The 25,298-nt window shown below is 43.7% G+C and overlaps 2 protein-coding genes across 2 annotated transcripts in view; one reads left to right on the forward strand and one right to left on the reverse strand.

Moving 5' to 3' along the window:
* Nucleotides 1-5,678, reverse strand: part of PECR (peroxisomal trans-2-enoyl-CoA reductase) — a 31,262-nt gene extending 25,584 nt beyond the window's left edge. The window contains exons 1-2 of the mRNA XM_049712193.1: nt 5,606-5,678; nt 5,414-5,512 (exon numbers count right to left, since the gene is read on the reverse strand). Coding sequence (XP_049568150.1) covers nt 5,414-5,512; nt 5,606-5,678 — 172 coding nt within the window. The remainder of the gene's footprint in view (nt 1-5,413; nt 5,513-5,605) is intronic.
* A 10,469-nt stretch (nt 5,679-16,147) lies between these two features.
* Nucleotides 16,148-23,519, forward strand: TMEM169 (transmembrane protein 169). The gene is made up of 2 exons (XM_004262744.3): nt 16,148-16,431; nt 18,687-23,519. Exons 1-2 carry the CDS (start codon nt 16,161-16,163, stop codon nt 19,307-19,309), a joined length of 894 nt encoding a protein of 297 aa, XP_004262792.1. The 5' UTR covers nt 16,148-16,160; the 3' UTR covers nt 19,310-23,519.
* Nucleotides 23,520-25,298: the final 1,779 nt, after the last annotated feature.

Below are 25,298 nucleotides of genomic sequence, written 5' to 3' on the forward strand. Positions count from 1 at the left end.
TTTTCATGTACAAATATAAAAGGCAGAAATACGTGCCAAGACAGCCTTGAAACAGAGAGAGGGAAGAGCCTCACCACCTCTGGGAAGTCCAGATGTATATGGAAGATTTAAAGCGAACTATATTGATAATCACAACTATGTTGACGACCCTCCTTCCTCTCCCTCACTTGGCAGCTCCTTCTACATGCTCCCATATCCCTGACCTCACTCTAATACAGCATTTAAACCAGTATTGTATGATAATTAAGTCTCCCCCCACTCACTATCATCTCCTGGAGGACTGGGACCCTGTCATTGTAATTATTACACTCACAAACAGTCCACATTCAATATTCATGTATGGAATAAATGACACTTAGAAAGGTAAAGAGAAAAATGGCTCTCTGTTTGACCACAACCTTTCTAGTTGTACGTGATGAGGTAGCTTCTGCATATTAAAATAAGGCACTTTAAAAAACCATTTTTCAAGATTAGGTTATAATTTAGTGAGTTACAAATGCAGACAACTTTTGGAAATTCTGATAGGCAATCTGAGAGCTTTATAAAGCAAATATTAAAAAGATTCACCATGGGGCTTCCCTGGTGGCGGAGTGGTTGAGAGTCCGCCTGCCGATGCAGGGGACAAGGGTTCGTGCCCCGGTCCGGGAAGATCCCACATGCCGCGGAGCGGCTTGGCCCGTGCGCCATGGCCGCTGAGCCTGAGCGTCTGGAGCCTGTGCTCCGCAATGGGAGAGGCCACAACAGTGAGAGGCCCGCACACCGTTAAAAAAAAAAAAAAAAAAAGATTCACCATGAATTCCTTGCAAGACAAGACTAACTTTAAAATAGAATTCAACTTATCAAAATTGATGTATAGGACTTTCCTGGTGGTGCAGTGGTTAAGACTCCGCCTGCCAATGCAGGGGACACAGGTTCAAGCCCTGGTCTGGGAAGATTCCACATGCCATGGAGCAACTAAGCCCATGTGCCACAACTACTGAGCCTGAGCTCTAGAGCCCGTGAGCCACAACTACTGAACTGGCATGCCACAACTACTGAGGCCCGCGTGCCTAGAGCCTGTGCTTCACACAAGAGAAGCCACTGCAATGAGGAGCCCATGCACCTCAACAAAGAGTAGCCCCCTCGCCACAACTAGAGAAGTGCGCAGCAACGAAGACCAAACGCAGCCAAAAATAAATAAATAAATTTATTTTTAAAAATTGATGTATAATTTTCAACAAAGCATATATTATACTGTTAGGAGAACCGTTATTCCTTTCTTCTTCTGTTTCCAGGAGGAAGCTTCTACTCCCAGGTGGGGAAAGAATTGAAATACACATTTCTAGCCCAGGTCCAACGCTCAGCCAGGTTTCCCTGAATTAGGAGGAATAGCTAATCTCAATAACAGAACGGAAAGGAGAAACAAGTTCCCCTGGATTAGCCACTGCCTCTGCCCATCACCTTCTTTTCTCTGATCTTTCTGCCTTAAAGATGGGCATTAACTGCTCTAGTTCCCAGAGCAGAGCACAGGCTGACAAGGCATGGAAATCTGACATCTACAACTCTTCCTGAATCCACATTAAGAAGTTAAGCCTCATTTAAAAAAAAAATCCTCACGAATACTAAGGTGATTAATGCCTGACTTTGTCCAAGGCCTCAAATAAGAGATATAATGAAAATATAAATAGGATTATTCACAGGAATTATCGACTTAGAAGCTTACTAAATTATCACTAATTACTATCTGAACCCTGAAGCCTTCAGGAAAGTTATCTAATATTAGCAGAGCTATACTGGGACACAACTTTAAAAGGCTATTTATTTTAACTGCTATATAAACTTGAACCAGGGGGCAAAAGTATTACAAGGAGGAATGCTGCAGTGCTGGGTAGAACTAGAAACCTAAATTTCCATTAAAGAAATGGTTAAATAAGTTGTTACATATCCATACAATAGAATACTATATAACTTTGAGAAGAATGAAGTACTACTTTATGCACTAGCATGGAAAGAAAAATGTACAGAACAGTAAGAATACTACAGTCACAGTTTTGTAAATAACAAAATACACACAAGTGTATATGTGTGCATGTGAGTGACTCATAGAAAATCACCAGGAACGGGATTTAGGAGATGGGCAGAATGGGAAAGCTCATTTTTTTCTTTTATATACTTCCATAGTACCTGAATTTATTGCAATGCTTTTATTTTATAATAAACTAGAAAATTATTAGACGATATCCTTCTCACCCTTACGCTAAATGATTTAGATGGGCTTTTTTTGTTGTTTATACGAGTTGCTAGAGAAATTCAGAAAGCTTGATAAACTTACTTAGAACAAGGTACATAAGTAACTAGCAAATAATGAGTTATTTCCACATCAGAGGCATTTGTAGCCAAATATATTGCTTTTCTGCTTGGGCTGATACTGATTCCTTTCAATCTTCAACTCAGAGTGCTACATGTAAGCACCTTCTAGGTCCCTGGTGTTGATAAGAGCCTAGTCACCAGAGCAAGAAAGAGTGCTGTCTTGCCTCACAATTTCCACTTGCAATTCCTACTTTCATTTCACCCCACTGTCAACAGAAAGAGAATGACTAACTTGAGGACAGAGACAAGGATTTAGCTTGAATTCAATGTGAATGGTCTTAGGTTCAATATTCTTTGATGGAATCAGGACTCCTCTGGTCTAAGAGCATCTGTCAAATAGAGGAAGAGGGTTTCAATTCTGTTCCCTACATCCTGCCCTTGTGAGCTAGGGCTTTCAGCATCCTCTCAGAAAAGGGACAGTCAAAATCATTTGGATGTGAAAGACAACACAATAATCACTTTAAAAAGCATGCCTCGGGGGTTTCCCTGGTGGCGCAGTGGTTGAGAGTCCGCCTACCGATGCAGGGGACACAGGTTCGTGCCCCGGTCCGGAAAGATCCCACATGCCGCGGAGCGGCTGGGCCCTTGAGCCATGGCCGCAGAGCCTGCGCATCCTGAGCCTGTGCTCCGCAACGGGAGAGGCCGCAACAGTGAGAAGCCCACGTACAGCAAAAACAAAAACAAAACAAACAAACAAAAAAGCATGCCTCGGACTTCCCTGGTGGCGCAGTGGTTAAGAATCCGCCTGCCAAGGCAGGGGACACGGGCTCGAGCCCTGGTCTGGGAAGATCCCACATGCCGCAGAGCAACTAAGCCTGTGCATCACAGCTACGGAGCCTGCACTCTAGAGCCCGCGAGCCACAACTACTGAGCCCGCGCGCCACAACTACTTAAGCCCACATGCCTAGAGCCCATGCTCCGCAACAAGAGAAGCCACCGCAGTGAGAAGACCACGCACTGCAGCGCGCAAAGAGTAGCCCCCGCTCGCCACCACTAGAGAAAGCCTGCGCGCATTAACGAAGACCCAACGCAGCCAAAAATAAATAAATTAAATAAATAAATTTATTTTTAAAAAGCATGCCTCAAAATCCAACTTGTAATTCACACCAAAAACTAGGAGCCTTCTCACTGGAAACTGAATTGGCTAACATTTTATTTTATTTGCCCAATTTAGGTTTCTATAACAATTTTCAGGAAACAGCCATTAATCCTGGAATAAAAAAATAAAGCTGAGCAAGTCAGAGTAAAAATTATTTGTATACTCTTTCACTGAAGGAAATGCATTTCCAATACATTACTTTTTTTTTTAAGTACATTGGAAGGTTGAACCAGGATCTGACCAGTCTGCTGTGAAGCCTGGTATCTGACCTTCACAGAAAATGATAACCGATTCTACTTTTCTAATGGATTTTCCTGAACAGGGTTAGAGTTTTGGTGTTGGAAGTAAAGTGGGTAGTAATGGTGATGAAGCTACACCAGGGTCAGATTAAGAAATGCTAATTTTCTTTTTTTTTCTTATTAAGATGTATTTTTTCCTTTTTTTCAACATACTTTTTTTAAGTTCATATGCTGTGCCGGGCATGAGAAACACAATGGTAAGCAAAGGCAACTTACATGTTCATTAAAAAAATTTGAAAAATGAGTACAGTTTAACCACTCATCATTCAAATCATTTCCAGAAAAAGTAGTTGCTGATAACAATATTACAAACTTCTTTTCAGTCTTCTTCTGCATATATATTTTTCATTAACAATTAAATTGGAATGCTATATTTTGTTTAGAATCCTGATTTTTTTCAATTATATGGTATGCATTTGACAACAAAATCTTCAATAGCAAGATGTTTAAATAGCAGCATATTTCATTGTTACTGATTTAGTCTTTTCCCTTATCATGTTTCACTATTCAACACTACATTCTTGTACACAAATCCGTGCTTGTCCCTGATTATTTCCGAAGAGTAAATTCCTGAGAGAGGAATTACTAGGTCATACAGCACAAATACTGTTAATACTTTTGGATTTTTTTTCCCAAACTGACCTCTAGAAAGCTTGTAATAATTTACATTCTTGCCTGCCTTCTCATTTCCTCATCAACACTTTCATTTTCCCCAATGTTTTAAAATTCTGTTAAAAAACCAATGGTACCTTTTTATTGCTATATTTTGCATTTCATTGCCAAAAAAGTTGACTATTTTTTCATATACTTACTGCTTTTTTTTTAGTTCTTGATTTAAAATGGTTGGCCCATATCAGAAGCCTATCTTTCTATCAGTTGTTAGATCTTTTCCTTATTTATTTATGAGATCTCTTTACATAATAAATTTGTTGTACATTGTAAATGTTTTTCTTCATGTTCCTTCAAACTTTATTCACATATATTTTTTAATTCAATGAGGATATACACCTTCATATTTATCTATTTTCCCTTTTGTGGTTTCTTTCCTTGTTTATTGCTTATCAAGTCCTCCCTTCACCCAAGTTAAGGTAACTATTACAAGAGATTCGAGAAGATTATATGATGGGAGACTTTTACCTTTTCCAGTTAAATGAAGTCTTCCCATGTTTCCTAATCATTCATTAGGCAAGAAATAGAATTTATTTATTTATTTGGCCCAGCAGCACGGCTTGTGGGATCTTAGTTCCCCGCCCAGGGATCCAGCCCAGGCCCACCGGCAGGAAAGCCCTGAGTCCTAACCACTAGATCGCCAGGGAATTCCCTAGAAAGAACTAATTTTAAATTCACATCCATAATTAGTTCCATAGCATGATTCCACACGTCTCCTTAATCCCCACCTCGGACACAGTATCTTTGGCTCTAAATTTTCCCTTTAGTTTACAAATAGTGGTTCATCATCCACCGCTTCTCCACAACTTTTCTTAGAACTCTCCTCTCTCCACTCTCCCTCGCGGTTTACATTTCACCCACAGCTACACTTCCTTTGCTTTGCAACTTCACGCTCTCCTAAGCCCGCCTCTGGCCCCCTGGCTCCCGACCCCAGGTTCCGCCAGCTTCTAAGTTTCTCTCGCTCTGAGTAACCTAGCCCAGAGGCCTGCTCACGCACCTAGATGCAGGAGCTCGGTCGCGATGGCCTTTCCGATGCCCGTACACCCGCCGGTGACGATGGCCACTTGGTGCTGCATCAAGCCTGCTGCCAGGCAAACTCACGGCCACGGGACATTTGAGTGATGAAGCGTAGGCCAGGTTAAGTCAATGGCCCACGCCGCCTTATAAATATGCCGGACATAGGGCTCACGCCGACGTGACCGCCCGGGCCCCGCCCCGTCCAGTCCACTCGTGCTGCCTCGCGTCGCCCCGCCCCTCTCCATAGCCCCGCCCCACCCCGCGCGGCCGCCTCCGGGGCTCTCTATTCTCCCAGCGCAGAACCGCTCCCCCAAGGCGGCGTCCTTACCGTTCAAACTGTCCGCCTGCCTATCTCCCCGGCACGTGTAGGTGAGATTCTTTGTTCCTTGTGTGTGTGTGTGTGTGTGTGTGTGTGTGTGTGTGTGTGTGTGAGTGTGTGTGTGTGTGTGTGTGTGCGTTATTTCGATGCTTTTGGGAAAGGGAGGAAGACAAAAAGCGGGATTGTGCTCTATTTTGAAAAATTCAATCCTCAGTGCTATAGCTCTCACGGTTAATTAAAATTAAATCTCCAGTGCATCTGGGTAAAGAGAGGCTGCAGCTCGGGAGCCTCCCGTATTGCCTCCTTCCTTGCTGCGCCCGCCCGCATTGGAAGTCCAGCGATGCTCTGGCTCCAGCTGCTGTGTGCAGCTGGCTGGGAAGGAAAGGGGCAACCTTAGCTGAGGGCGGAGAAATCCGGTTTCATCCTCCGGAAGGGATGGGAATGAGGGGGGGGAGGGGGGAAGGGGGGAAATACAATTGTAGTTATCCAGAGAACCAAGATAATAAATGATTTTTAGAAAAAACTCAAGCCCACCTCCACCTCATCTCCCTCTCCTCACTGAGGAATGAAGGGAAGAAGGAAACTTTACCAGATTTGAGATTTGATACATTTCTGCTGGGCTGCATAAATTGATGAGTCCAAAAGATCTTTCCTCGAAGGGTGTATGCTTCCTGCAAGAATGCATCTGTAGGTGTGTGTTTGAGATCCTACCCTCTAGTTCATTCCTTATGCAGGGGAGCGAGCCTCCTGAGGATGGGGGAAATTTCTCATCCGTGTTTTGGTGCCCATTAACAGTGATTTATTATTCAAATTCTCCATCTTGCTTCCTGCTGTCAACCCACCAGAGTGGGATTACACCTGGACTAGCCTGGGGAGACTTTGCCTGAGAACTTGACAAATCTAGGGAATATGTCAGGTGCTGTGGTCTTAACAATCCAGGCAGGATCATGTTTCTAAGTCTGTTGTCAGAGTGTTGCAGGAAGGGGGACCCTTTCCAGGGCCTGAGAGTGGGCTCTTGTCTAACACTCGGAAAAGAATTGTTGGGGGAGACACATGTGCTGACAAAGCAAGAGATTTTATCGGGAAGGGGTGCCCGGGCAGAGAGCAGGAAGGTAAGGGAATCCAGGAGGACTGCTCTACCACGTGGCTCACAGTCTCAGGGTTTTACGGTGATGGGGTTAGTTTCCAGGTTGTCCCTGGCCAATCATTCTGACTCAGGGTCCTTCCTGGTGGCTTCCACATCACTCAGCCAAGATGGATTCTAGCGAGAAGGAATCTGGGAGGTTGGTAGGACATATGGACTGATGTCTCCTCTCTCGTTTTGACCTTTCCTGAATTCTTCCAGTTGGCGGCAGCTTGTTAGTTCCGCGTTCCTTACCAGGACCTCCTGTTTAAGATAACTCATGCAAGTGGTTACTCTTGGGCCGGGCCAGGGTGGGTGGTTTCAGTCAGTGGTTCCCCTAACAAGAGTACTGTATTTTCCCCAGCAAGGTATTAAAATAATGTAAAAACAAACAAATGCCATCATTCTTTTGTTGGGTCCACCACTGAGTTAGAGTGAATTGGAAATGGATCTGGTTGAGAGTGGAATCAAACATCACTTCCTCCTTGTTCCTCCATCCCCCTGCCCTCCTCTGACCTCCTCTGAGAAACACCTCCCCCTCTGTCTTTGTTGCTGACAGATTCCAATCAACACTGCTTAAAGAAGGGAAGCTATCTCTTCCACTTCTCATTTGCTGGATAGTTTATCAAGGAATCACTTCTACTAACTCAGTTCTAAGAGGTTTCTTATTCCGAAAAATTCCAGGCTTTCTTTCTTGGGAGGAAGGAACAATTTAAATTTCTTTCAAAGGTACTTTTATTGAAGATCTAATTAAATGTGATTTGTGACCTGGTCTGGACTTGGGGATTTATGGAACTCTGCCAGGGCGGGTCAACATGGGCCCGGCTGTACTGCAGCCTCTGTGTGGTGGCTGAGTGGCCTCAGAGAGGGATTCTGCAGTTCTCCAGTGAAAAGGTGACTGGACTGGCTTCAAGCCAGTTTTGCTTGCTGAGCATGGCAAGGAGCCATTCCTCAGCCTCAGGGAAGCTATGAGCAGTCAGAAAGCTCATTTTCACAATCCAAAGAGAGCCTGTGATTAAGGGAGATGTGGAGTCTCTTCAAGAGATGTTTTGTTAAAAAGAAAAAGGCGTGTCCTCTCTGCCCCTGCCTCTGACCTCAGTCAGGGTTTGAATGTCTGCTAACCCCGAAAGGCCTGGAGGCACAGGAGTAGTTCTGCGTGGAAGGCTCTTTGTTTCCAGATTTTAGCTCTGACTCTTGGTTGAGCCCTCCCTTCTCAGGGCATCCGTGCCCCGCTGCAATGACTGTCCCTTTGGCCAAATCAAATGCTACCTGGCACTCTGCATCCCTGCCCCCTTTGTCCTGGGGAAAAAGGCATCACCATGGCTATGATCTTGCCACATTCCCACTCTGTCATACCCCTTAGCACTCCCTCCATTCATCTTCTGAGATGCTCTTGCTTCTCACCCATCTTCCACCCCTCCCCCACCCCATCTGCCTAGTAACTTCATTTTCTCCCCTTCACGAAGCAGCTGCTGGCTCAGACTGACAGGGGCCTGTGGGATTCTCAACACTGAGACAGAATCTCGGTGCTGAAGGAATATTAGTGAGGCGTATCTAGCCCCGCCTGCCTTGATGTAAAGTTGCCTGAGCCAACTTATATAAGTAAGATTCTTAACCAGTTCACAATATTCAGCCAGTATTTATTGAGCACGTGTCTATTCTAGACATGGGGGTTACGGTACAGTGGACAAGACGGTTAGGTGTCCCTGCCTTGGTAGAGTTTATGTTCTAGGATGTACACATGTTGGTAGTTGGGGGTGGAAGGAGTATGTGTGCCATGAGAGGTAGGACAATAAATAAACAAAAGATCAGACAATAAAGATCAGATCTAACCGCCCTTACACTAAAACTGCTCAGGCTCCTTATACCCAGCTACCTTCACTATCGGGAAATATTTCCTCTGTAGACAGTCAGATGCTCCCGAGATGATGAACCAGCCTCAGTGTGGGAGCCTTTCAGGACCAGGAGACAAGAGAAATGCTGCTCACAGGACCACAGAGGAAAAGGCTGCAGCCTGACTGTGCTCACAGTCAACCACAGCAACGGGCTGGAAGCTGCGACTTCTAAGCTGCCGTCCCATCATCGTTCCAATCACTCGATACTGGTCTGAACCAAATTTCCTTTCATCTTTACATTGGTGAGACGGTCTCTCTGGGAGTGGCTAATAGTAATTTTCAGTGGTAAGATGGCAAACATTTTATTTCCTGGTTGGCCTAGCACCTCTAATGGTGGCAAACCAAGATGCTAACGGGGGAGTTTGGCCACCCCAGACAGGTGATGTGTAGCCCTCTGAGTGACAGATACACAAGTCAGAAAAGAACTGGAAGAACAGCAGGGCTGGAGCAAGGCACAGCTCACTGTAGTAGTCGTAAATGAACTTGAAAATGATGATTCTTTACCCGCTTAGCCCCGGTTCAGGTGCCTTGGAAGAGGAAGATGTGTTAATAGCAGTGAAGGTGCAAAACGTCAGTTCCTAGTTGTACTCAGTTAAACCAGTGGGGCAGGGCGCCCTAATTTGGAAGCATTATGTCTGTGATTTGTTTTGGTTGTTTCTCCACGTGGTAATTTATTTAAATTTGGACTAATTGCAGTAATTAAAATCAGGAACTTTCTCACGAAATTTCAGGCACCCCATACCAAATGGACCTGAATTTCTCTATGAAAGCAGTTGGCTTGGTGGGAAGAAGAGAGGAGAACAGTAACTTGCTATTTCAGATGAGACCTGAGTGAGCTTTATGTTTACCACAGCCCCCACCGTTCCCTGTGTCCAGTTGCTAAGGCTTGGTGTCATTGCCATTTATTAGCTTTTTCCAGCCACACTTCATCCATATATGTTACTTGCTTCCCTGCAATTAATCTAAGGGCAGAGGCTTCAAAACTCCCTGGCTTCTCCACCTACCAAGCCCACAAGTTCTGCTGAGTATCTGGCTGGGTTTGGAGAAGGCCCTGGACCAGGTGTGCTTCAGTGACCACCTAGGAACAGAGAATCATGAACAGACTCCAGGGAAATCATGCCTGATGATGAGAGGTCCATGAAGCAGCAGTGAGCCACCACTGTGGAGGTGGGAGTGGGAGTTAGTGACCAAGTGACAGGATGGGAGTAATGACCAGACTTCCTGCTGATGACTCAGCTCTACCAAGGCACTACACCTGGGTAGGTAAGTTCATTTTGTGGTGTTGTGAGTTTGGGGGTGTTCACTGACTGCTTAAGAGCTGTTCGTTTTCTTTTAATAAAACTCTAGAGGGGTACATAGGCAGCTAGTGTGATCGAAGCATTGGAGTTATACATGAGGGAGATGGTATAGCCTAGGATGGCAGGACAGGGAGAGGCCAGATCACACAAGTCCTTAGGCCACATGAAAAGTTTGGATTTCATTTTATACCAATGGGAAGTCACTGGAGGATTTTAAGCAGAAAACGGCCTGATTTTATGTATGTTTTCAAAAGATCTTTCTAACTGCTAAGTGGAGAATTGATTTGAAGACAGCAAGAGTAGAAGCCAGAAGATACGGAGCATTTTTAGAACCTTAGTAAGAGATGATGGCCTCTTAGACCAGAGTGGTAGCAATGAAGATGGGGAAAAGTGGTGGATGCATTTAAGAATTATCTGGAGAATTTTCTTCAAGGGTGGCTTAAAACCAGTTATTTTATGCGTAAGTTCCAGAGTCTGAGTATATACTTTAAAACCTATTTTTCCCCCCCAGAATGACTGAGGAGTCAGAGCTAATGGTGGATTGAGGTTAACAGTCTGCAGTATCACATTCGTTAATAATCTTTGGACTGGGGGTGGAGGTGGAGAATGGGCGAAGCCTACCTTCCAGGAAAAAGAGCAGAGTTCTGTGTCTTCTCTTAATTCTATTGACTAAAACCTTGGAAACTAGAGAAATTTTCTTCCTACCCTCTCTCTTATGATATGTAAAAGAAAGGAGAAATGTTCAAAACCTGCTTCTCAGCTCAAATGCTAACAGCATAATAAAGTGTACAGAAGTGAGGAAAATAATTAAGCCTTCCTCTCTTAACCCTTGTTCACATCATATTTACAAATAGGCATTTTCCCTTCCCCTTTGCCTTACCGGGTCAACAAGTACGTACTGAGTATCTGCTACATGTCCAGCCCTGGGGTCTTCCCATTAGAGGTAAAGAAGTGTAAGACAGTTCCTGACTTCTAAAATTTTATAATCTTCAGTGGGGAGATGAATGAAAAATCATGAAGCCATTCATAATCGGTTCAAGATGATATGAAATGCTGCATAATTAAGCACTAAGAGAGTATGGTACAGATGACAAATACTACTGGAATACAGAGTAGGAGAAGGCAGAAGAAAGGGGTTGGAAACTAACATCTATGAAGCATCAACTCATACTAGGCATTGGACACTCGAACACTCATGTCATTCTCACCTCCCTCCTACAACAACAGGATTGGGGTCGGGGAGAGACATGTAGGCTGGGGTGGTCACAGAAGGGAACATGAGTGAGTGAGTCTCTTGAGCCAGGCTTGAAAGAGGTGGAGAAGAGTGAAGAAGGTGAAGGAACCGACATAAGTAAATGTGTCAACTAGTCATGTTATGGGGAATGGGAAAAACTGCTGTGGAACCCTAGGATGGAGCATGAATATGGAGAGCCTCAAACACCAGGCAGACCCTTGAGATATATTTTAGTCAGAAATGGCAAGACAGTGATGATTACTGGACAAAATAAAAATATCTTGTGTCATTAATCACCGTTTAAAACGGTAGAGGAAGAATTCTGAAATGGAAGGCAGAGGAACTTACGTGGAGGAAGTAGTGTAGGGGCTGTATTCTAGCATATGGTGGTAGTAGAAATTGAAATGAACACATTACCAAAGAGATTCCATAGGAATGAGTGGCAGGACTTAGAGACTGATTAGTAATAGGGACATAGGAATATATCCTTAATATAGGAGATGGACTCATCAAAGACAGCCCTAGAGGTTTAAGTATAAAATCTGGGGTAAATGTTGGCAGGCAGCAAAGCATGGTAAATAAAACATGGGCTCTGAAATTAGCAAAGCTGAGTGTGAGTCACAGCACCATTACTATGTAACCTTGAGCAAATTACTCCTCTGCATGGGGATAATAATAGTACCTCCTTCCTTGGTTTGCTGTGAGGATTACACAATAATGATTATTGAAATGCACTTAGAACAGCACCTAGCACACAGTCAACATCCAGTAAGTTTTAGGTATTACTATTATTAAGTCCAGATGTCCTCATTGCAAAATAGTGCTTGTTCTGTTAGGAATTGTGCAAGTTAGGCTTAAATCCAGTTCTCTCACTTCTTTATTTAACATGGAAGAGCTTAATAATGTCAAGTGAGGACATTAGAACCTACTTTATCACAGAAAGCTCCTGTATTCTGAATCTTCCCATTTTTAGAACATCATGTGCTCTTAGAGGCGTCACCAAATGAATTTCATAGCCCAACAAGCTCCATGCATAAGAATGTGAAGGTAATGGTACTTATTTTGTTCAAACAGGCAAAGTCAGGCTGTGAAGATTTAGTGAAACCTTAATTCCACCTGTGGGCGTTTTCAATTCTGTCGCTGAGCACCTCATTTGTTTCAGTCACTGGGCTATGTGCCCAAGATACAAAGGTGATAAGACCCAGTACCCACCTTCCATCCAGTGGGGAAACAGGAAAGAAAATTAACAATTAAAGGATGAGGAGAAGTATTTAGGTGATACTTGAACAATGGAGGAGAGCTACCTGCTGAGAAGGTTGCTCAGACTTTGGGGAGTTTTGGCATTTAAAGAAATGGGATAGAGTCAGTCTTGGTACCTGGTAATACAGAAGGTGCATCATATTAAGACATGGAATTTGCTTCAAATTGAGTGGCATTTAGCGCCTAGTTAGATTTTTGTCTGTTTCACAATCCTCCTCATTCCCCACCCTGCCCTGACTGGGCCAGTCCACTAAACGTTGGGGCCATTTAATACAAATAAGAGGAGAAGTTTTATTGTTTGGGATACAGAGACACGAAAGAGTGTGCCTGTGGCCTTGAAAGAAAGGAAGTACTCAGAGAGCACTGAAACAAAATGAAGATTTGAGAATTGGGAACAAAAGTAACAAAAAGCTGGCACCCTGGAGTTACTGAGAGTAAACAGTCTCCAGGTGCCTGGGGCAACAGAACTGTGAGTAGAGTCTACTTACAGTCTACTACAATTCTCAATTATAAATACAGTTATTTGGAAATTAGGACATTTGTTTGGTAAATAATTCAGAAACTTTTCATATCAGTAGAAGCTGCCACTGTTCTCATTAAAGAAAGGTATTTAACAGTATAATTGACAATAATGTTATATAACAATGGCGCCACTTGCCTCCTCCACTAAGTTTAAAACTGGGTTTGTTAAAAGCACATGAGGGACTTCCCTGGTAGCGCACTGGATAAGAATCTGCCTGCCAATGCAGGGGACGTGAGTTCGATCCCTGGTCCGGGAAGATCCCACATGCCGCGAAGCAACTAATCCCATGCGCCACAACTACTGAACATGCGCACCTAGAGCCCGTGCTCCACAACAAGAGAAGCCACTGCAATGAGAAGCTCACGCACTGCAGTGAAGAGTAGCCCCCACTCTCTGCAACTAGAGAAAGACCGTGGGCGTCAACGAAGACCCAGCACAGCCATAAATAAATAAATAAAAATTTTTTTTTAAAAGGCCCATGAGAGTATTCTGGCTAATAAATAAAGAAGAAATGAGAGAAATAGAATGTCATCATTTTTGTAACACCTAATGAACGAATGGGTCTGGCCGATAGTCGTCAATGGCTACTAATTTCACGGAGTCAAGCAGATATTAGCTACCTTCTGATGGAAATAAAAAACACCATCTATAACATCTTGCCAAAACAACCAAGCAACCAAAAAAAATTCTAACCCAAATCTGAGTAAGCCTCTTTATTTAGCTACCAATTTATAGGAAATATGTGGTTCAGAGGAACATACTATGGGGGTTGCAATCCTCAAGATCTAGGCTATGAGAATCTGCAATGTAAATGACCTTTCTTTAACAAATAAATAGAAAGGAAAAGGAAAAAAAAAATTGGTTGGGGAACATATGGACCTGTTCCGTCCAATATAGTAGCCAGTAGCCACATGTGGCTATTTAAATTTAAATTGGTTAGAATTCAATAAAATTTAAGATGCATTTCCTGGGGAATTCCCTGGAGGTCCAGTGGTTAGGACTCCACACTTTCACTGCCGAGGGCCCAGGTTCAATCCCTGGCCGGGGAACTGAGATCCCACAAGCTGCTCAGCGTGTCCAAAAAAATAATAATATAAAAATAAAAATCATTTCCTCAGTTGCACTAGACTCATTTCAGGTGCAATGGCAGAAAGTTCTATTGGACAGTGCTGCTATAGACAGAGGTGTGCGATCTGTTTCCATTGCATAGATCTTATTTGAATCCTAATTCAAGAAAATAGAATTTAAAGTTTTAAACAGGGAAATTTGAACTGACCAGATATTTAATGATATTAAAGAATCGTTTAAATAATTAGGTGCGATAATGGTATGGTGATAATCTTTTTTTAAAAAGAGAGTTCTTATATGTAAGAGGTACATGCTGAAAGAGATAGATGAAATGAAATGATATCTGACATTTGCTTTTTTTTTTTTTTTTTTTTTTGGCGGTACACGGGCCTCTCACTGTTGTGGCCTCTCCCGTTGCGGAGCGCAGGCTCAGCAGCCATGGCTCACGGGCCCAGCCGCTCCGCGGCATGTGGGATCTTCCCGAACCCGGGCACGAACCTGTGTCCCCTGCATCGGCAGGCAGACTCTCAACCACTGCGCCACCAGGGAAGCCCTGACATTTGCTTTTAAATAATATGAGGAGATAAAACAAAATTGGCTACTAGTATTTTGATTATTGTTGAAATTGGGTGAGAGGTACAGTAACGATTCATTCGAATTATTCTCTTTGCTTTTATAAATGTTTGCCACTTTCCCTAATAAAAATGTTCTCATTTTACATGTTTGAAACGTTCCATAATATAATAACATTTTTTTAAAAGAAGCAGACAAGCAGCTACCTGTTTTTTTGGCTGTGTTGGATCTTCGTTGCTATGCGTGGGCTTTCACTAGTTGCGGCGAGTGGGGTTACTCTTTGCTGCAGTGCGTAGGCTTCTCATTGCGGTGGCTTCTCATGTTGTGGAGCACAGGCTCTAGGTGCACAGGCTTCAGTAGTTGTGGCAGCAGACTCAGTAGTTATGGCTCGCGGGATCTAGGCTCACAGGCTTCAGTAGTTGTGGTGCATGGGCTTAGTTGCTCCGTGGCATGTGGGATCTTCCCAGACCAGGAATCAAACCCACGTCCCCTGCACTGGCAGGCAGATTCTTAACCACTACACCACCAGGGAAGTCCCGCAGCTACCTGTTTAAATGCAACTGGCTGGGTATTTGCTAAGTGGCACCTCTTTAGCAATAGCACTCAAAACATTCCGTTCCTCTTAATGGCTCCATGTACCAAAAACACAGACCGATCAGCTTCTTCCTTAAAAGATGTTGTATAGACTCTCTTCTCTCCCACCTCTTTTTACCTGGAGAACAAAAGAGGAGAAAAGTGTTGTGTGAAAAGTGTGCATTCTTTCCACTGGTCTCCCAGAAGGTGATAGTACGGATCCCAGCCATTCTGGGATCTTGGGCCAACAAGAAGCCAGGAGACAAGTGTCTTTATAGAATATCAGAGAAGGCATGGTTAGTGGAGTTGTGCCATTGTTGGATGGCTTGTTCAAAGTTGCGTTCAACCATTTGAGTATAGTTGTAATGGCTGACCCAATAGCCAGAAGCCTGGAGTGCTGGTGCCCGCCATAGCAATCTCCGTCTATGGTGAGAGGAAGAATGGTCCTTAATCTGTCTGTAAGGCTTCCTCACCCAACTTCCTTATACTTGGCATCCCCCAGCTAGATTGATGAGTTTTGCATAATATATGCAACACAAAATATGGCAACACAAATAATATTTTATTAACAATGATTCACTCCTGTAAAAGTATTTCCATAGCACTCCCAAAATAAACTTTTATGAGAAATAAAGGGGGGCAAAGGCTTCTGCTAAGTTGAGGACCACTTCCTAAACCCCTCTCCATCTCACCCTATTCATTCCCTGTTGATGATTTTGCTTTCCTATCTTTCAAGTGCAACTCATCGTTGGAACGTCTTTGCATAGCCCCATCCTGGAAGAAGCTCTGTGATGTGTGGATCGTGAGTTTGCTCAAGCAAATTGGACTCTTTACAAGGAATAGCTAGATTTGAAGACTAGGATGGAAGAGCCAGCACCAGTGGAAGGCCAGGGCCAGCTCCCAAGCCCCCACCAGGGCTCTCTGAGGAAAGCCATGGCAGCTGCCCTGGCCCTTGATGGGGAATCCACACTGGGTCGCAGGAAAAAGAAGAAGAAAGAGTCCCGCCCAGAATCTATTATCATCTACCGGTCAGAGAGTGAGAAACTGGATGAGGAGCCTGGGGAATTAGAAGGTGGAGATCAGCCTAAAGAGGAGGAGGGAGATGATTTCCTAGACTATCCTGTGGATGATGGTAAGTCTCTCTGGGGCCACCTACTTAAAGCCACAGGAAGGAAACCAAATGAGGATCCTCCAGAAGACAGACAGGCATTTGCTCACTGACGTACTTCTTATTGATACATTTCTTCTCGCAGTGTTGCAGTCTTCATTCAACAAATCGATAGTATTTGTTGAGCATTTATTATGTTCTCTTCTAGGTGATACAGAAGAGATCTCTGCCCTTTTGGAACTCCTTGTGTAATGGAAGAGACCGATTTATACACAAAAAATAGTAATACAAGACAACCATGCTAACTATTTAATACATGTAAGATAAAGAAACTAATATTTGACTTTCATAATAATCAGGAAAATGCGAATTATAACAACGAGTTATAGTAATCCTTCACATGTAGGATGGCCAAAAATTGGGTAAAACATGATAACATCAATGTGTGGAAATGGATATATTCTCGTATACCTCATGTGGAAGAGGAATCCGCTTCAGGGAAATTTGTCAATATCTATTAAATTTAAAATTCAAAATATGCATAGCCTATGTCCAAGAAATTCTCAGTATCTACCTCAGGCCCATGTGCGTAAGGAAGCATGTATAAGAATGTTTGTTGCTCTTAAGGAAACTGTGGAGTGTCCATATTAAGTGTCACTACACAGCAATAGATGGATGAGGTAGATCTCTGTGTCGATGGTCACCCCTAAGACATACGCCCACGGTGAACAAGATGAGCAATGCCCCTGCCCTCATGCAGTTTACCTTCCAGTCAGGGGAAGACAGACAGCAAAAAGTCAGCAGATAAGAGACAATTACAGGTAGTGGTACGGGTTCCAAAGACAGTAAACCTCAGTGATGGGAAGATGAGCAAGTGAGGGAGGCGGGTGGAGGGAAAGATTGCGTGGTTGGGGATGCCTCTCGGAGGAAGGGACGTTTGCTCTTGAGGCAGGCCCATTCTGTCCATCTACCAGCCAGGGGGCTAGGAGTCCACAGGGCCTGGGGGACATGCCAACCGAAAGCCTATACCCTCCTCCCATCCTCCACTTCTAGACTACACTTCACATACTAAGGACTGTGGACTTTGCTGTTTCACTACCTGTAGTCTCACTGCTGGGATGGCCAAAGAGTGGCTGTCTGGTGAGGGTGGTGGTGATGGTGGTGATGGTAGTGGTGGTGACGATGGTGATGCTGGTGGTGGTGACGATGGTGATGCTGGTGGTGGTGATCTTGGTGGTGGTGGTGGTGGTAACGCTGGTGGTAGTGGCGGTGATGCTGGTGGTGGTGATGATGGTGATGCTGGTGGTGGTGATGCTGGTGGTGGTGGTGGTGGTGGTGACGCTGGTGGTGGTGGTGATGGTGATGATGGTGGTGGTGATGGTGATGCTGGTGGTGGTGATGATGGTGATGCTGGTGGTGGTGGTGATGCTGGTGGTGGTGATGGTGATGCTGGTGGTGGTGGTGGTGGTGACGCTGGTGGTGGTGGTGATGCTGGTGGTGGTGATGGTGATGATGGTGGTGGTGATGGTGATGATGGTGGTGGTGATGATGGTGATGCTGGTGGTGGTGGTGGTGATGGTGATGCTGGTGGTGGTGATGCTGTTGATGCTGGTGGTGGTGGTGGTGGTGGTGGTGATGATGGTGATGCTGGTGGTAGTGATGCTGGTGGTGATGCTGGTGATGATGCTGGTGTATTTTTGTTGGGGAATGTGTGTATGTTGTGCGTGTGTATGTGTGGTGCCTGTGTGTGTACAGAATTTGGATATGAAGGCTGGGATGTCCACCAGCATATGAGGAGGACCCTCTCAGAGAAGCATGGGGTTAGGAATGAGGAGAGAAGAGGGGTGGGCTGCTCATCAGTATAACACACACACAGCACCACCTTTACACACAGTAGCTGATACTCAGAAACAGTATTTTCACAGCACTTGTAAACTAGAAATAAGGTCACTATGAAGTGGCGTCTGTGGTAGAGTTCCTCACTCCCCTCCATATCACAGACATGATAGAGGCCCAGAAAATTGGAGAGAGAATGAGAAACAAGTTTAACCTGCTTCAGGGCCCTGATGTGAGAGTTTACCATGGGAGTACTAACCCCTCCCCTGAGGGAGACCCATTCAGTCCATCGTGGAAACACTGATTTCATACCATGTCAGGGTGTACCGTGTCAGGGGCTATAATAATGGACATTCTTGTACTCAGCTCCAGTCTCAGAGGATGACGCTCTGATGAAATGTCTACTCTTCTGATCTTGACTTTCCCCTTTTTATGCCCTGCAGGTATGTGGAACATGCCTGTGGACAGCCGCTATGTCACATTAACTGGGACCATCACCCGAGGGAAGAAAAAGGGGCAGATGGTGGATATCCATGTCACGTTGACAGAGAAGGAGCTACAGGAACTCACCAAGCCTAAAGTGTCTTCAAGGGAAATGGCATCTGAAGGCAGAAAGGCCTGCCAGCTGGGAGCAGACCGTGGGCCCCACGTGGTCCTCTGGACGCTGGTCTGCCTGCCTGTGGTTTTCATCCTCTCCTTCGTGGTCTCTTTCTACTATGGCACCATCACCTGGTACAATATCTTTCTTGTGTACAACGAGGAGAGGACCTTCTGGCACAAGATCTCATGTTGCCCCTGCCTCATTCTCTTCTATCCATTGCTCATCATGGCCATGGCCTCTTCCCTGGGCCTCTATGCTGCCGTGGTCCAGCTCTCATGGTCCTGGGGAGCATGGTGGCAAGCTGCCCGGGACATGGAGAAAGGCTTCTGTGGCTGGCTATGCAGCAAGCTGGGTCTGGAAGACTGTTCTCCCTACAGCATTGTGGAGCTGCTTGAATCTGACAATATCTCAGGCAATCTGTCCAACAAGGATGCCACCCAGGAGGTAGAAACATCCACTGTCTAAACTCCCAACAACTTACTTGATTCTGTGGTCTCAGTAGCCTGTATATCATCTTCCAATTTCAGAATATTCCTTCTTTAAATTATTCCTCCCCCGCCTTCCCCCGTACACAGTTCTTCTGGAAAATTTTAGCCCACAGTGATCTGTTCTACCATCTTGTTGGTTTCCAGGAGGGCAGAAAACAGAAAAGCAATCTGTGCCCAGATAGTCCATCCAGTGGATAAACTCTTCTTCATTCCTTGACCTAAGATGACCATTTTTCTGAGACAAGGGAGCTCAGGTGTGTGTCAGTTCAGGAGCTTGGAGGTGTTCCTGGTGCCTGGAACCCAGGGGAGATGTGACTAAATGTGACAGGGAGAATAAGGAGGCTCACGGGAGACCCAAGTCCACCAATAAGATAATAGATAGGGATGGAGTGAAATATTTAAGAAGCAGGCTGCAACAGTGTAGCAGAATGTAAAGATATGTGTGTATCACTTAGATTTTGATTTATATATTAAATATAATTAAAATCCAAATATCAGTAGTTTAAACAAGATAGAGGTCTGTTTCTTTCCTGTATAGAAGAAGTCTGGAGGCAGACCATCAGGGAAATTGATGAAGTCATCAGAATCCCAGGCTTTTTTTATTCACCAACCCTCACTGCCTTTATCCTCAACACCCAGTGCTGACTACATCTCCAGTCATCACATCCCTGTTTCGGATAGAACAGAGGAAAGGGCAACGAAGAGCACATACACCCTCCTAGGCTAAGGCGGCTTCTCAGAAGGCCCCCTCAACGCTTCTTGTATCTCATTGGCCAGACGGTAGTCACATGACCTCACAATCAAGAAAGGCTGGGAAATGTAGTCTTTTGGCCGGGCAGCTATATTCTAAATGTTTGGGTTCTGCTAATTTAAGAGACAAGGAAATAATGGCTATTTTGGTAGGCAAGTAAGAATCTCTGGCTCACAGTAATTATTTAAATACATTCAGATCCAAAACTGTGAGTACAGTTTTATTTATGTATGTATTTATTTATTTATTTAAGCCTAAATATTACACAGAGAATTTATACATAGATACTAGCTACATATACTATGCATAAACCACACGTAGATATTAGCAACTCATGTATGTTGCAATTAAATATCTATAATGCCATGTGGTTTCAGGTTTTTTAGAAAGGAAGAGTGAATAGTTGAATACAATTATATCATAGTAGCATAGCTTTCTTCCCGGTAGTGAAGGTGGGCCTGTGTGGTGATGTTTAGTTTAATGTACAGATGAAAGACTGCAAAGGGAGGCATTGCATCTGTCAGACTTTCCCCCAGCAAGGTCAGCAGCCCCAAGCACAAGAAGACAGTTAGCTTTGTGTGGTTTGTCAAAACTCACTCAGAGCCTCCCTCACTCAGAACTTTCTTCTCACAGCAAACACAGTCTTTGCTGTGCTGAAAAGCTTGGGTCTTCATGGACACTGAGGGTGTAAACCAGATGGGTCCAGATCAATAGATTCTGAACTTTCAAAAAATATTCCTGAGGGTCTCTTTCCAATTGCAAAAAAATCAAATCCTAAGAGGTCAAGCAGATTTTGGAGGTTTGAGTCCTTATGAGAATAGCTGGTGCCCTATTCATGGTTCATGTCTCAGGAAGAAGCTGTTGAAAGAACTGCTGTGAATCAAACCAGATGGGTCAAGCAATGCTGTCCCACAGAAGGCCAGGACATTTGCCTGATGCACGGTGCTGTACTCCACCTTCAGAGGAAACCCCTCCTTTTTAAAAATAACTATTATTAGTTTGAGAAAAACAACAACTGTGTCCAACATGTTTGAAGATAATGTTGGTGCTCTCTGGTGCTTTTACAGAGATATAAACAATTGAAATGAAGACAAAGAAAATAAAAATAAAATCAGATTAACGTTTGCTCACTTTGTCTTTGAGTTTCTCTAAAATTGCTTTGAACGCTACAGTTTTCAGAAAAGGTTGAGCGTGGTGACTATTTTATATATGTATAATGATCTTAACATGGGTCCTTACGTCTTGACTCTTCCCATAGACCACCAGTTTATGAGGATTCTGTTTAGCTGGATTTTCCCCACAGATCACAGATTTACCTAAGCTTACATTAGGAAGTTGCAGCCACATTTGTCACCTTTTTTTCGGGGGTTAAGGAAACAAATGGCCAAGGCGAAAAACAGTCATGATTAGGACAAGGATAAGATGTCCCTGGCAGAATGAAGGAGGGTGGGGTCAGGGTAAGGAGCATGGGATACCTAGGTGAAGTTGATGTAACCCTCACCCTAATTGGGCTCGCCACCTAGTGGAAGAAATAGGCTCATAAAATAAAATCATTTCAAAAGGGCTCAGAGAGGTATGTAAAAGCCTAGACCTGAGGAAGGAAAACTTAACCAAACAGACCTAAAGCAATCTCATCCTTGCTGTCAGCAAATACGTAGAGAATTTTAGAGGAGAAATTAGAGAGTTAAATGCCATACTTGAACATTCTGTTAGCTCATAGTTACCTACTCTTCATGGTGAATATCAGGAAGGAGGACTATGCTTTCCAATTGCTCTGCAGCCATAATATTCTGAGCTTGGTAAACCATATCTGATCCAGTATGATGATGCCAAGGTTCCCAAGCCATCTTGTCCATCGACATTAGGCAGCGCCCTTCATTTCAAGTCCAAGGGGACCAAAACCCCTGTTATCCATGATTTCTAATGAAACAAGGTTCTAAATCTTAAGAAGAACTAATTTTAGATGACTTGAAAGTTTCATTGTGTCATTGATACCGGGCCACCTAGGGCTTAAGTTTTACAGTGTTGCAAATGATTAGTGGCCAACATCAGAAATTTTACCCTCCTTGAATGTAAATTGGTGCAGCCACTATGGAGAACAATATGGAGTTTCCTCAAAAAACGAAAAATAAATAAATAAATAAATAAAATAAAAAAACGAAAAATAGAACTACCATATGACCCAGCAATCCCACTACTGGGCATATATCCAGAGAAAACCATAATTCAAAAAGACACATGCACCCCAATGTTCATTGCAGCACTATTTACAATAGCCAGGACATGGAAGCAACCTAAATGTCCATCAATAGCGGAATGGATAAAGAAGATGTGGTACATATATACAATGGCATATTACTCAGCCATAAAAGGAATGAAATTGGGTCATTTGCAGAGATGTGGATGGACCTAGAGACTGTTATACAGAGTGAAGTAAAAGAAAAACAAATATCTCATATTAACGCATATATGTGTAATCTAGAAGAATGGTATAGATGATATTTGCAAAGCAGAAATAGAGACAGACATAGAGAACAAACATGGATACCAACGAGGAAAGGGGGGGTGGTGGGATGAATTGGGAGATTGGGGTTGACGTATATACACTATTGATACTATGCATAAAATAGATAACTAATGAGAACCTACTGTATAGCTCAGGGAACTCTACTCAATGCTCTGTGGTGACCTAAATGGGAAGGAAATCCAAAAAAGAGGGGATATATGTGTACACATAATGCTGATTCACTTTGCTGTACGGTAGAAACTAACACAACATTGTAAAGCAACTATATTCCAAGAAAAATTAATTTAAAAAAAAGAAAATTTCCCCTCTTCGATTAATTTAATTACTAACATGAGCCTGTTGAAATACTTTCTAGGCCCAAGATGAAGCCACTCCTGCCTAGGTGCCACATCAGCAAACCAAAACTTAGGTCACTTTTGCATCCCTTTACATGTTCTGCTGGACCAGAAATGTAGTACAATCGTCCCTGGCATCAGTGGTGGATTGGTTCTAGGACCCCTGTGGAGACCAAAATCCACAGGGATGCTCAAGTGCCTTACATGAAATGGTAGTACAGCCAGCCCTCCATATCTGTGTTCTCCATCCTCAAATTCAATGAACCAGGGGTTGAATTTGATCTGCAGTCGGTTGAACCTGCGGTTGCCCAACCCATGCATATGGTGGGCCGACTGTATATCCAGTCAGCCAACCCCCAAACAGCAAGGCAGCTCGGGCTCTATACTTCTTTCCTTGTTCCTTCTTGCTCCAAACAAGGCTGACTACGTGGCCGCAGCCAATCCGATATTTTCTATTTTTCTCTTCCTTATTCGTTATTATCTATCCTGTAAAAGCTTCCTGCCTTTGTCTCATTTTGTTGTCCTTTGAATGGAAACAGTCTGTTTCATAAAGTGTTAAATAAGATTTGTATCATTGAAATTGTCTTCTTTAATCATTTCTAACAAGCATTTTACATGTTTTTTTAATGGTATTTTAAAATCACATAGAATATGGTACATCACCACTCACATCTTTCTGGGATATAAACTTTTATTTCATATTTGTACCACATTAAGATTTTAAACTAATTTTTCCAATTGCCCATATAAACATTGTTACACCTCTGTCAGAACACAAAGCCTGCACATTTTTATTTTGTATAATGTTCACGAATTCATCACTTACGTAGTTCACTCTCAGAGCAATATCAAACTCAAACACACTTCAGCAACTTCAATTGTAATTTCAAAATAAAATTCTTTACTTGCTTTTGTTAACTACTCTTAAGGAATGCATATTCTACACTACAGCAAGAGTTTAAAATATCCCTATTGTTTCAGTTATCTCTTGTTGCATAACACGTAAAACTTACTGGATTAAAATAACCGTCATTTGACTTATTTGCTGGTAATTCTGCGATTTGCGCAGAGCTTGATGGAGATGACTGGTCTCTACTCAATATCTCTCTAATGCTGGGACAGCTCCCTTGGGGATGCAGCACCTACTCCCAAGATGGCCTCACTTGCATTTCTGCCAAAGTGGTGCTGGCTGTCATCTGGGTGGGCCCCTGGGGCATTGGTGCTCAGTGCTGGTATCAGTTTGCTAAGGCTGCCATAACAAATACCATAGACTGGGTGGCTTAAACAACAGAAATTAATTTTCTTATATTTCTGGAGGCTGCAAGTTTGAGATCAGGGTGCCAGCATGGTTGAATTGAGCCTGAGGAGAGCTCTCCCCTTGGTTTTCAGATGGCTGCCTTCTGCATATTCATATGACCTCTTCTTTGTGCAAATGGCTGGTGGGGTTGGTGAGCGGGGAGTCAGTGCAAGCACACTAGCTCTCTTTATAATGGCACTAATCCCATCATAAAGGCCCCACTCTCATGACCTCTACTAACTCTAAGTACCTCCCAGAGGCCCCATTTCCACATACCATCACAGTGGGGGTTAGGGCCTCAACATATGAATTTGGAGAGGACACAAACACATAACCCCTAATAGTGCTCCTCCGAACAGTGTGGCTTCCCACACGGCTAGGTCGGGCTTTCGTAGCATGTAGTCTTATGGTAGTCAGTCTTTATATATGGTATCTGGCTCCCACCAGAGTGCAAAAACCAAATCTGCCAGGTACTCTGAAAGCTTTGGTCCAAAACTGGCCCAGTGTCACTTCCACCACATTTTATTGCATTTTAAGCAGGTCCTAAAGCCAGCCCAGATTCAAGGGAAAGGGACTATATAAGGATGTGGATGCTGGGAGGCATGGCTATTGGGGGCCATCCAAATAATGATTTTCCTTTTCTTATTTCATCCATTTCCCTCATAGGCCACAGTGGCTCCCATGCACTTCTCTTTCTGTCCAAAATGCCCCTTCTCCTCTACTAGCCATAGCCCATCACCTCTTATCTTTACCCTTTCCACCTAATTCCGTATCACACAAAGCTAAACCGATCCTGAACTGACAGGCTGAAATGGAACCAAAAAAGTCAGAATCCTTTCGTTGTGGAGGAAGAAGGGAGTCGCCATTTACACTGTCACATTGGTAATGTTTGTCCCTCACCCTTGATTAATGGAGGCCCTTTGCCAGGAGAAGCAGTGCTTAAAGTCCATATCCATTCTCAACACCATCGCTGCCTAGCTGTCTGGAAGTGTATGATCCTAAAGACTTCTATAAGGACAGTGGAGAGATGCAAACAAGCACATGCACTAGAATTTA

This window comes from Orcinus orca, chromosome 7 (genome assembly GCF_937001465.1).
Source record: "Orcinus orca chromosome 7, mOrcOrc1.1, whole genome shotgun sequence".
Classification (NCBI taxonomy): Eukaryota; Metazoa; Chordata; class Mammalia; order Artiodactyla; family Delphinidae; genus Orcinus; species Orcinus orca.